At 36.7% G+C, this 13,685-nt stretch overlaps 1 protein-coding gene across 4 annotated transcripts in view; it reads right to left on the reverse strand.

Moving 5' to 3' along the window:
- NBEA (neurobeachin) overlaps positions 1 to 13,685 on the reverse strand; it is a gene marked incomplete at both ends in the record, with an annotated part of 484,059 nt that overhangs the window by 18,220 nt on the left and 452,154 nt on the right. For 2 of the 4 annotated variants that reach the window (XM_080363323.1, XM_080363322.1), the window contains 4 exons: positions 1,999 to 2,070; positions 5,375 to 5,567; positions 7,049 to 7,138; positions 7,463 to 7,525. In XM_080363323.1, the coding sequence (XP_080219449.1) occupies positions 1,999 to 2,070; positions 5,375 to 5,567; positions 7,049 to 7,138; positions 7,463 to 7,525 (418 nt within the window). The remainder of the gene's footprint in view (positions 1 to 1,998; positions 2,071 to 5,374; positions 5,568 to 7,048; positions 7,139 to 7,462; positions 7,526 to 13,685) is intronic. The other 2 variants (XM_080363325.1, XM_080363324.1) reach the window with 1 other exon arrangement.

The raw sequence follows: 13,685 nt of genomic DNA on the forward strand, positions 1-13,685 counted from the left end.
CTGTGAATTTGTTGTTGAGTAAGCAGTCTGAATATGAACACTTAGAGCTGTCTATATGGGTGTCAGCAATACAAAATTATTGTGAGATTTCTGATTTCCCTTTGAATAAGACAAAAGATTTTACAGGAGATGACTATTTCTTACAAACTGCTTGATGCACTGCATAATATGTGGTAATATTTTAAGTGAAAACCAAACTGAACTAGGGGAAAGTGATGGAAGTCTACTTAAAATACTAAGGCAGTGCTAACAATACTGCAGAAAGTCAATTCCTGCTGTTTGGTACCTCTTCTACATAAAATATCCCAGTCTGTATTGTGTGACTTTGACATCCTCCATACCCGCAGACGCTTAACTGGGTATAAGGATTCAACCAACAAAGCTATTCAAAGCTAATGTGCATTTTAAACACATGGGCAGTAATGCTAAAAGAGGTAATGCCATCTGGAAATTCCTGCATGCAGAAGGAAAAGGAATTGTTCATGCAGAATCCCACCACCCCGACTGTCAAACAGAGCTGGTAGGAAGGACTGGGAGTAACCAGCTAATGTGCTTTTTGCTTCCTGTGACACGACAAGATTTGGCGATACAATAAAGGTGTGTTTCCTCTCACCTAATATTAAATTTCTAAAAATTCAGTATATTATCTAAGTTAATTATCAGCTCTATACTCACTGGAGACAGAGCCGTTGCTTCACATGGCAAGTCATCTCAAGCTGTAATGGCTGCCCATGTTCTAGACAACTCCAGAGGGAGATTTCTCTATCTACATTAGCTACAGAAGGAATCTTGCCAACTAACTTCAGCTAATTGAAGTTAGGTGAGTTAAACTCACTCTGAGAGACATGTTTCTCCTAACATAGGAACACGACTTAATGCAGATAATATTCTGAAATTTCTTCTATCCCTGTTTTTGGTTCTCCTACTTAGATGGGTCATAAATGCGTGAAATAAGAGGCTCAACCAAAAACACCCTATTTTAAATTTGCTTGTAAAAGTTAATACCATATTTATATACATTCCAAGAACACGTATTTAAATTATCAGACTCTCTATGTCCATCCACTGAAAGATAATGAATAACAAATTACTTGCATTTCCAGAACAGGTGGGCACAATAGTTGTGCCCTAGCTTTTGAGAGGAAAATCTGAAGAGAAAACCATTGTCATTATATGAGCAAATGAAGCATACAAAATGAGAAAGCTAACTCTCCTGAGGTAATTGTATATAAATCTTTCGACCGTGAATATTGACACAGACAAAAAAGGAACTGGTCATCTGGAGATGTTTAAAAATGCTTTTTTCTTTTTCTTACCAATGCTGCAAAATTGTCTCTAAGAACCTTCCCTAACCCCAATTTCTGTCTCAAAAATATGCCTACTGCAAAATATAAACAAGCAACAAGAAAACAAACAGTTGGAATTAAAGAGAAATAATGACTGTTAAGGAATATGAGTCCTGCAGTCACTCTAATGGTTTTAGCAGATGCTATTTCTCAAAACACTTCACTTTCTCAAATATTTTTTTATTTAAAAAATACAATCATGGATCAATTTAAAATCCAGTCTTTTCTTTATTAATTTAGTAATGCTGATTAAACAATCCAAATCATAAATTGAATGAAGAGAAATGGATTCGTGTCAGCAGTGATGTACACAGTGGTGACTGTGAAAAATGAAAATATGTGAACTCTACCAGACCCTTTATTTTACTAATGTGACCTGATAAGAGAACAGAATTGTAGATATGGGCTGACAATATAACTGACTTAATTGACTGTTTCTTAAATACCAGTTGCTGGTGATGTTAATAACAAATAGCACTTCTGTAATTCCTTCAATATCAATAGCTAATGCTTTTAGTTCTCCAGAACTGATAAGAATAACTATTTTCCTATCTTCCATGTTAAATGAAGCATAACATACAAATATAGATTAATTGATAATTCTTGAAAATTCTATTTTCAAATATATTACTACATTTTCATCTTGACATACCAATCAATGGATCCATTTCGATTGGAAGGTGATGGGCTTGATCCAAAGAATAACCTGGGGCTCCCCGAAGGCCTACATGTGAAAAGAAGAATAAAGTGCATAGGAACCTTGTTGTTTAAAATTTTTATATGATTTTTCTATGTTTAAAAGGGTATTATTGGTTTATTATATATAAAAAGGTAACTTCTTACTATGACTTGTTCTATGAATCTTTTACAATTCCCTCCTCTGTGCTAGTGAAATATGCATTTGTTAATTCTTCAGCTATGTAATAGCGACTATAAATGCATGAGTGCTAATTTCATCACAATTTCCACAGCCACAAACATTCATTAAATAACTCCTTTAAAACTTTCTTTTTTTTTTTTTTTTTTTACATTTGAGCACTGGGAACTTATAATAGAACAAGAAATAAAAATAATTGGAGTAAACATTGTACAAGTTTTTTACATATGGAAACTTGCAAGTGACAGAAACTTGGACCTTGTCATGGATTTATCTAGAATTTTTATCTGGGAAACTGTGGACTACAATAAGCTTGCAGCAATTATTCTTCTTAGCTCTATCCTGAGCAGTCCTTAAGTTGTTCAAATGTGCATCAGGGGCTGCATATTTGGTGTTATCATAGAATGTCCTGAGTTGGAAGGGACCCACAAGGATCATCAAGTCCAACTCCTGCATAGGACAAGGCCAAAATTCACACCATGTGTCTGAGGGCATTATCTGCTTTCATGTATGGATAGTGTTGCTTTTGGCTCTTCTGAGCACCTTCCCTAGCATATAAATCACGATGGTCACAACTGAAAACACAATTTTTGTCAGGAAATGCTGTGTTGCACAACATCCTCCATAAGAGCAGATACAGAGTTATGGAGAATAAATTCCATTTACTACTAATGCAATAGGCAACTGGAGGAGGTAAAAGAAAACTGGGCCTACAGCTGGACCTGCTATCTTCTGAAAAACTCTGAGAAGCTTCTGAAAAGCTATGAGAACTTCTCAATCCCTCCTTCCTCTCTCTTCCTTCAAAACCAAACCAGTTTGGGACAGATCTTTACTGGTATTAACTTAGATTAATTTGCTTGTCTTGTGAGACAGCTATGAAAACGCATTCTGCTGTGTATAAACCCTAGAAGCTCTACACATATCCCACAACAGTAAAAGTCTGTAGATGAACCTATTTATACTAAAGCTGTGATTTATTGAAATAATATTATGACAATAGTAGGAAATTGATGCCCTGTCCTGGATCAGCCTCTTGCAAAATAAAAGACATTACTAGGCAGGATGTAAAAGTTCAGAAAATAATTAGAATGAGTTTTGATTCTCCAGTTTTATTTTCCTGTGTCTTCTTATTATAATATATTCAGAAAGTATTCCTCTCATCGAAATTTACACCAGAGCTTTTAAAATGGTGTGAAATTTAGTTCATGGTTGATTCATGACATCAATTCTACATGTTTGCGACATGACATGTTTCACAACAGCATATATGAAAAACTGAAACCTAACAGTCACGGACATCAACTAACTTCTACTAAAATAGAAGACTTCAAATAACAGTTGTTAAGGAAACCCTTGAAATCCAGACTGCTGCAACCTTGTAACCTTAGTAACCTCTACTCCTTCACACTAAAGTATAGGTAAAGATCTTGACTTCCCCTCACTTGACAGTCTGGATGAGAAAGGGGTACTCAAGTACTAAAAAAGCTTCCTCAAATGGAGGAGACGTGAATGAAGATGTTGGTGCAGAGTACTGGGGCAGCATCCCTGAAAAATCCAGGGGAACTAATTAGGAATTAGTCAACCAGTGTTAGTCAAAAGAGTATTAAAATACTAGAGGACAGTTTCTGTACCTCTGAATAATTTCTGATGTTGGGCTCTTCCATTGAGGACACTGTCACAAAATATTTTTTAAAATGTTTTGTTTAAGATTTTTTTCCCTTCTAAATTTTTCCCTTTCATTTTAAAGAAATGGGTAAAGCATTTTTACATCTAATGAAGTTGAAACTGATGAAGCACCAAAAATACATGGATTTCTGAAAGGCAATAAGTGATCTTGTTCTGTTCCTGTCGTATTCTCTAAACCACCATGCAAAGTTTGTTTGTAAACAGAGAACAGGTACATTCTGAATACATGCAAAATTTCATATTCAAACTAACATTATTGAAATATTCAGAATAAAAGTAATATTAAATCTTATATTACTATTCAAGAATTCAGAGTGATATTAACTTTACTTGCTCTTATAATTCCTCTAATGCACGCCTATAATGGAATTTCCATTAATTACTCTGATTTTTGCTTATAACATCAGCCTTTGGCCAGCCTTGTGCATAAGAAGTAGGATCTATTTCACCTGACTTAAATTACTCACTGAGGAGACATTTACATTTAAGCCAGTGAAATCCCTAGGTAAGCTAGAATCCCTTCATATCTACTGGACATAGCTAACCTAAATGCTACAAATCCCCCTCTCCAGGAGGATCTACTCTGCCCAGGGGTTTCTCCTGTGTGTAAAGAGTGGAGGAGGGTTTTTTTGCCTAGTCCCTATGAAGTTCCTGAGCCAGTTACTGAGTCACGCTCTTTGAGTCTGAGCCACACCACATACCTTCTTTTTTTTCCCAGGTGGTAACAAACCCCCCAAAGTCTCCAGATTCTGCAGCATAAGGGCTATTGCAGCAGGAAGCTACCTTAGAAAATGAAACCTATTCACTCCCTCACATACCTCATGGCCCCACCACCTGTTTCGCAATAAGTGGGACAACCTCAGCACCTACATGGCCAGGTAAGGAGACGGGAAAGTCCTAGTGGCAATATGGAGAGGTGAGCAGAGGGACTGGTAGGGAAATTTGAGACAACCTTGTCAGATGGACTTTTGGGAGGAAATGAGGAAACTTCTCTTCAGAATAGTTCAGTGTCCAGGTGCTTAGCATCCCACATTATCTAACGGTGACCCAGGGGCAGGCTTATGACAAGCTCTGGACAGACCTGAAATCTCTCTCAAGCAGCTGACAGTGATGTACACTCTCTAGCATGCCCGTATGTTTTCCTGAAACCTCGGACATATTAATACCAACTGTGTCAAGAACAGCACCACTCTTCTGAAAAGCTTTATATCAAAGGCTGATCCTGCTGTAACCACAGATCGATTGGCTGCCATGGTGATGTGCTGCTGTTAGGAAGAATGTTTCTAGGAATGACACCAGAGAAAACACAAGCTTTGATTATTTGACATAAACCAGAAAAAACAGTAATTTTTTGTACACAGGCAGGTGAGTGAGATTAACCTAGATCTACCTAAATTGCACTTGAATTTAAAGCTGCACAATTAAGGTCTTCAAATTTGAATGAAACATCCCTGTAAGTACCTACCTACTGTGTTGTGCCACCGATTGACTGCAAACAGCCTGCTGCAGGTGACAGTGACCACGGCAGGAATGGTCAGGTGGGGCAGCGTGTTGGCTGCCACGTGTGTGACAGGGGAATTTGATGGGAACTTCAGCACCATGATGACATCCTGCTGCATCTGATCTTTAAACATGAGAGGGCTCTGTGGAAGGAAACACTGTTGAGTAGAAAGGAGAAGAGAGCAGAAGAAAACAGAAGGGATAACACAATTAGTGAGGAGGTCTGAGGGAAAACAAGGTTATAAAAGAGCAGGCAAGCATGTGCACATAAAGGGAAAACAACACTACCTGTGCATCTACACTAGTGATGGAGGAGAGCAAGACCAGAAGCTATTATTGGATCATTACACGAGGACAAGCAGAGAATAGGTATGGTAAGGGTTATCGTTACAGGGTGCAAAATGACCATTAGCATAAATTAATATACAGTTAAATGTAAAACCATACAGCAGTTAATATTAATACAATAGAGGTAGGAGGCAAATAAAAGATTTAATCAACTAATACATCATAAATATAAACGTTATAAATTTAAAAGGGAGGGACTCAAAAACTCTTAGATATTTAATCTTTCTTAATTATTTCTTTATATGATATGCAGCACATCCAAAATTAGACAATTTAATTCTATTTAAAGCATATATTTATTAGGGAGTATGTAAGTAATTATAAACCTGTGTGGTGATGCTAGAAGTGACACAGTTTTTTGTACATGGACAATAATACTGTTATTAAGTATTGTTTTTAAGGTGCTTTTTTTTAACCACTGTTACAACAGATAGAATTATTTCTAGAAGTTCAAATGATCCTTTGTAGTTATCGATTTAAATTATTATTAAAAATACATCTTAAGAATGTAAAATAAATATTATGTACCCTTGACATCTACACATTACTTAAAATAACACAGCTAACACTTCCAGATCAATTCCTACTTTTGCATTGTACAACTAGATGGAGTGATTTCCTCGTGGATTGATAAAATGATTGAAATGACTGCATGTATTCCTCTCGATTTACAAAACCTAAAAGAAAATATCTATCTTGAAGCATTTCATCAAAGGCACTTAGGGGCACAGAGATCTGTCTCATTCAGTCTGGCTGTTTCATGTAATTCTTTGCAGGAAACACAAACAATAAAGCATTAGGAATTAATTTTGGAGTTAAAATTGAAATTCAAAATATACATTGTAATTGTCTCAGGGGAACAGGCTGAAGGATTCTAGCATGATTTGAACTCCAATGCTTCATTTTTGTCAAGCAGGCATTGTTCATAAATCAGCCCTAACAACGCATGTTTTAAAAGAAAAGAAAACATGTTCACTCTTAGAAAGGACTGCAGCCGCTCCCACTTTTTGCAGAAATAAGAATGTAAATATGTATTTAACAAGCATATATTTATGAAGATAGGGTCTTTTAATACAAAATTAGACAGCAAAAGCCAGGACTATAGGAAGATAAAACCATTCAAACCTCCACCTTGCTCTACTAGGGCACCACGAGCTGCTCATGCCAGGAGAAAGTACGGCTGCATGGGCAGTGGAGGACATTAAAAGTGTTGCTTAATGGGTACTTTATGACCTACAAAAGATCCTCAGGTTCAAAGGGAATGCCTTACTGGCCAGCAGTTATGTCTCACCAGGTGCATGGCAGAGCTCCGAGGTGGATGGGGCTCAATGAGCAACTGCGATGGCGTCTGTCCAAAGTTCTGTATCTGCGCCTCCATGGCCTGCGGGCAAGGGAGAGGGACTGTCAGGAGCAATATGTGTCAAGGAGAGAGGTCAACACACTGTGTGACAACGCAGGCATATCCCAAGTCAGCCATGAAAAAAGTCCAGAAAATTCACCCAGTGCTCTCCTCCCAGGCTGCAGACTCATCCAAGTGTTAGTATTTTGTAGACAAGCTTTGCTTCTCCTTTCAAGCATGCTTCAGTTAACCAGCTAACCATTCTCATCCCCAGTAACTGGCGTTATATGTGAAAATGTTAACCTGTGAGGACATGCAGCTCAGGTCTTGAGAGAGCTTTTTTTTCACTAAAACGAACATATATACCTTAATAAAGTCCTTTGTAAGGAGGAAAGTGTGAGGATCTCTAATAAAATAAGCCTCTGGAATCTTAAATGAGGGGAAAGAAAAGCAAACTGAGAAACAAAATTCATGTATAAAATATAATAAAAACAAAATAACTACTATTTCAACAACAGCTTTAGTAGGTTAAAACAAACAAACGAAAAAAAAGCCAGAAACAAACCTTGCCAGGAACATTCAGACCAATGTAAAAATATTTGCAAGTTGCATATATTCACTGAGTATTTATTTCACCATTAATTGGATTGCATTTTTGTCGTGGACTTCCAACTCAGATGCTTCCACTACTAAACCAGCTCATTCAAATAAAAAATATATTTAAGAGATACTCTTAAAAAATTTGGCAAAAGATTGCCACCTGCAAAAGCAATACTGTTAAACAACAGTTCTTATTTTTCAGATAGGCAGGTACTGTTGTATTTGACCTTGTGAGATGGAGAATAAAACGTTCACAGAAAACCAAACTGGCAGATTTTGAAATGCATTGTGCATGATGTACCTATATATATACTGTACCCTGCACTACTGACCCTTAATATTTTTCTTGTGAGCTTTATGAATTTTTCATTTGCTACCACACAAGAAACATGAAAAAACACCAGAAACATGACTATCTTGGTAAATTATGTTATTTCTTTCACACATGAAATGTTAAGAAGCACAATAAATACTTCATGATACAGAAGAATACAGAAAAATCCTTTCAATCTACATATTTTGTAATTCCTACAAGTCAATCTGTGCTTTCCTCCGCTTCACAGCATAGATGCAAGAACAGATAGCGCAGGGAGATTTCCTAACAGGTCACTATTGTCTACTGCTCCTGGTGCTCTAGATTGACAGCTATATAATGGAATACCACAAACAAACATTTGCTGAAAAAGAAACTTAATGCAAAGTCCGGTCAAGCGGCTGAAGTACTTTCAATGGATTGTAGCCTGAGTGCATTTGATGCTGTAATTATCCTGGTACAGGTGATTTCTTGCTTGTTGACTAATTCAGAGTAGACTTAGGTCTCCAAGGCACAGATTGTTTCTTGGAAACTGGTGAGCTCCTCGAGTTTTATTAACATTATTTAATGACATATTAGTTTAAAGTCATAGAGTAATTTCACACAAAACCAATGCACCTGTGTAGGCATATGCATGTACATCTCCACATGTCTATACAGCAGCTCTGTATATGTACCATACAAATAGTATCTTTTTACATGCTGTGTAGATAGCTTTACTCATGCCAATACCTTTTATATGGGAATATAAAATTCACTTCAAGCCAAATCAAAGGTAGTATTTTCTATTACATTCAGTCCTCCAAAACTGATTTGACTTGTGGGTAGAATGGAATTATACTTGTTTGTGAATTTCGTTTTGAAAATAATCAAGACTAACATCAACAATATCAGGGACTTCATGATTTGTCAATAATATTTTGAGAAAAGTAATTTCTATTTTTCTTTTTTTCAAATAATTATCAAGGTTAATTTAATTTTAATTTTTGAAAGAACTCTGTGTCAAAATAAGAGTGTGAATTGTATTTGGCAGAAATAATGAACAAAACCAGATCTTCCTCTCCCACCCTTTGCAGTGATCCCTTAAATATACTTCTGTTCTCTTGCAGGCAAGAGAATTCACTAAAATGAATTATTAATTTTTTTTTTCAGTGCAGCCCAATTTTAATTTACACATTTACTTTCATGTTGTCCAGTCTTGGCAAATTTAGATTGTTCGACTGTAAATTCTACACACATAAACTTTGTGGGCTTTGCCTCCCAGTTCAGGTAGATTTATGAAAGTAGCAGGAGAAGAGAAAGAGAAGCAGAATACAATAATAAACCAGCATAAATTTTTTAGATGAGGAGGAACAGATACTTAAAACATAACTGTCAAAAGCAACTGTTATTTTACAGCTGAAGATGTCCTGGTAAATACTCACTTATATACTTTACGTGCCCATAATTTTAAAACATTTACGTTAATGCCAAGTCCTTCTGTAACCAGAACAAATACAGAATCAAGACCTTTATATTCAGGGAATATTAAATATTTTTGCTGGCTTGCACTTACAAAGACAACTGCCTCTCCCCCACCATGTGATTAGTAATGTTATCCCTTTCTTTCAAAAATATCATTTGTAAAACTGACAGCTCTTGGAAGTGTTGAAGAAACTGGACAGTGTTTCTTTAAAAATACCCATAATATTCAACTCCTGCACCAAGACTATAGTCTGCACAACACCACATCTGTGCACAGCTACAACTGGTATTCCTCTCTAGAACTTACAACACTTTAAAAGGACAGAAAAACCTTGTCAAAACTAACACAGAAGATAAACATAAGCATACAGAGATAAAGTGCCTGGCCCAAGGGTATTCCTAATGCTGCCTCCTATCAGATCACTTGACACAAAATGAAAAGCAGGTACAGAACAGATCTGTGAATAACAATGTAATACATTGATTTGTTTACAACAGAACTCTGGCTGTATCTGAAAATAATCTGAAAACTCGAAGTGTATGCTACAGTTTTTATTAAACTTTAAATCATCGAACTTTAGATTTATTTAATGGTCTTAAACATTTCGTTCTAATTAATAAATTCATTTTCTCCCCTTAGAATATTGTGTGCAAATTGCTACACCACTGCCTGAAACATGCATTCCAGTAAATTTAATGAGCATTTTAATAAAATAAAGTTTATTCTCATTTCACCTTCAAATGCCCTTAATGTAGAAACAACATAAGCTTGGAATTCAGTGGCTGCCAGATTTAACACTTTTGGAACCTCAAAATGGTTTTAGTTTTCATTTTCTTAATAAGGTGTTGGAAAATGCTATTTCGTGAGCTGATTTGAGATTCCCTACTGTTTTTAATACACATAAAATGAGACTTTTACTGCAGAGAGTTCAGGGAGTATCTGTTATGATATGATCATGTATTGCAGAAAGATAAAATGGGTCTCAGCCTATTACTTGATAATCATGGGTCAGAACAAGGAAAGAAAATATATCTGCAATCTTGCTGGCAATTCAAAGTTTAAAATGAGTTGTTCTCACATATCCTAATGTATGTAATCAAGCAAAACACAACTTAGTAGCACTTCATATTTGCCATTAAGCAACAATATAGGGAGGTTTATTCTATGTTTACATACATTTTGGTCAAGAATTCAATATATCAAATCATTCAGTCTTATAAATGATACTAATCATAGATACAATGAAGAATATCCTCAATGTATGTTGCTCAAAGACAATAGACAATTTGGTTCCAATGTCTATGCTGAAAGGCAGAGTGTACATTCCCAAGGATATTGGGATGCTCATCTGCAACCTCAAGGATCAGTCAGCTCCCTGTGGAATACTTTTCTCATTATGTAGTCTACTGAAGTATTTTGGTTTTATTTCTTAATTCTGGTTGAAAGCAACACAAATCTGCCTTTAAATAATTCAAGCAATCTGTTTCTTTAGGTGCAAGAACTATTTTTAGTGGTCAAAGGCAATGCCTTCAGCAGTAAGCAGTGCAACTCAACAGAAACACAGCTGCAGAGCAAGAGAGTTGGTCTTAGAACAGAATAGGATGTTTTTTTTTTCACTTGGAAGGGACTTACAATGATAATCTAGTCCAACAGCCTGCCTGCTGAGCAAAAGTTAAAACGTATTATTAAAGGCATTATCCAAATGCCTCTTAAACACTGAGAGGCTCAGGATATCGACCACCTCTCTAGGAAGCCTGTTCCAGTGTTTGACCACCCTTCCTAATTGCTTCCTAATGTCCAGTCTAAACTTCTCCTGATGCAGCTTTGAACAATTTCCACGTGTCCTGTCACCGGATATGAGGGAGAAGAGATCAGCACCACCTTCCTCTTGAGGACCTCATGCTGAAACCGTGCTCACTGCTGCGTTTTCCCACCAGGCCATCTCCAATGTGGGCTGCAGACCTCCATCAGCTCAGCTCTTCTCGCTGCACCCCTAGAGCACACTGCTTTGGTGGCTTAGAAACCAGTTCAGACATTTCAAAACTGTGCTATAGTGTGAATTACAGCATGGCAAACAGGCATGATCTGCAGATTCATTTCAGAAGCACAGTCCTAATCTAAATGAAAATGCTACAATTGACTCATCTGAAATTCCACAAAAGTGAAGGGTTTTATTTGTTCTTTGTAATACTTTTGCAAAAAGGCTAAGCCATGAAGCAGTTTATTTTTACCATACTTTTTTCTCTAAAGAATTTTTTTTTAGAAATGCAGGTAAAATCACCAAGGAAGATATTAATGGTCCATCTCATTTACAAACTCCCCTTTTTTGAGAGAGATGCCTGGTGAGTACATAACACAAGAAACATAAAAGCATGAGCACTTTTACTTTGAATCCTAGAGGGAAGAAATTCCTAAAAGCAGATGACACTGCACATAGTGAGACAATGTTTTTATTCTTACGTGAAGTGACCTTGTTTTGTTCATCTTCACTGATTGCTACCATGATCAGTTAAACTTTCTAAAATATATATTCTCTGAGTTTCTTTATGATTTTATTACTTTTTTATATATTCAGTCTTTTAATTCCCATAATCCAGGTGTGTTTTGCTCCTCTTGTGTACCATATTCAGGATTTGCTACAATCCATATTCCCCTGCCAAATGAATTAAAAACTCCGTAGGCAACTGAGCAATACACACCACAGCAATAGTCATTTGACTCTGCCTTTCCTGAAAGTTTGTTGCATTTTTGAACCCAAGTGAACAGAGGAATCCTCTATGTGCTCTTCCATTCATGCAGCCAGCACTCTTCACAGCCCCTAAGCACCATCTTTTTCAGAAGAAAGATGATTGACAGCCCCTTCGTGGGTAGCATAAGCAGCTTGAAAATGTTATTGTTTTGTATGCGAGGTGTGAGATACTGCTCTTTTATTTGCATCTACAGTTGTTAAACAGCATCAATATCTTCAGGACTTTTGATAAACTAGGTTAAAAGTATTGATTTCCACTTTAATGTTGTATGTTTGGAGGAAATAAGTGTTGTAGTTTAAACACAAGCAATGACTCAACTAATCTGGTGTCTTTGATACAGCTAGTTATTTAATCAGGATACTCAGGGGACTGAAAGATGGGCATAGAAATGGATTTTCTCCACAGGTCTCTACTTTATTAATTTAGCAATGGAGAAGGGGTAACCTTAAGCTCTTTCCTCTCACAGGAGGTATCTTGTTGGATCCAGTGTGCAATTGAATGGCTCCCCAGCAGAAGAGCAGCAACTCAGAGCTGACTTTCAGTCTTCTCCTGAGTCAGTCCACCCTTGAACTTCTTCCTCATTCCTTTGTGAAAGCAAATAGTACTAGGAAAGGAATGAGAATGTGAAAGGTAAGATCTCCCATTCTCTCTACAAGCATGAGTCACACTGGTGACCTTATTTGTCTCAGGGAGCACCACCTTTTACTTTTCACATTTACCTCATTAAGCTACTAATTGTGATAGCTCTTCCCTGTTTCACCTTTGTAGCTTTCCCATTCATCCCTCTGGTAGTCCAATATGCCTCTCAAGACACAAAAATATTTAAACGCTTTGCCAGCTTAGGCAGGCATTTGGTTGATACACTGCAAATTGGAAATAAAATCAATACATCTCAAAACAGAAAGAGAGAAGGTAAAGCAAAAATACCATAAAGATGGATATCCTGCAGCCAGGGCAGGATTTAGCTGAAAGTGTCCCTCACTCCTTCAAGCACACCCTCACGTGTGAGGTTCCCATGTGCCTGAGCACAAATCTTTCCTTTTCCTCTCTAGCAGCCCTCTGCCCTGAAAATCACAGAAAAATTCCTTACAGTGAAAAGAGCTGTTGTCAAGGAGTAAAATGCTCTCCTTCCTTCCCAACTATACCAGAAGGAAAATCAAAACAAAACCAACAATAACAACAACAAAACCAAACAAAAAAACCCCACACAGCAATTTTCTATAGCTTTTCTGATTCTTATATCTTTCCAAGTCTTCCTGGAACAAAGGAGTTTACCATTGATATAATGAAATTCTCTCATTAAATTCAGCTAAAAACTATAGCAATCTCTATTACGCTCTGAAGCAAATAGTTTTAACTCCCAATTACTCTGATGAGGTCTATATTATTATAGGAGCTCCCCAGGCCACACTGCTCAGTTAATTATTTTTATAGTTGCGATAATTTTTAAAACTGTGGTTT

Source organism: Nesoenas mayeri (assembly GCF_963082525.1).
Source record: "Nesoenas mayeri genome assembly, chromosome: 1".
Lineage (NCBI taxonomy): Eukaryota > Metazoa > Chordata > Aves > Columbiformes > Columbidae > Nesoenas > Nesoenas mayeri.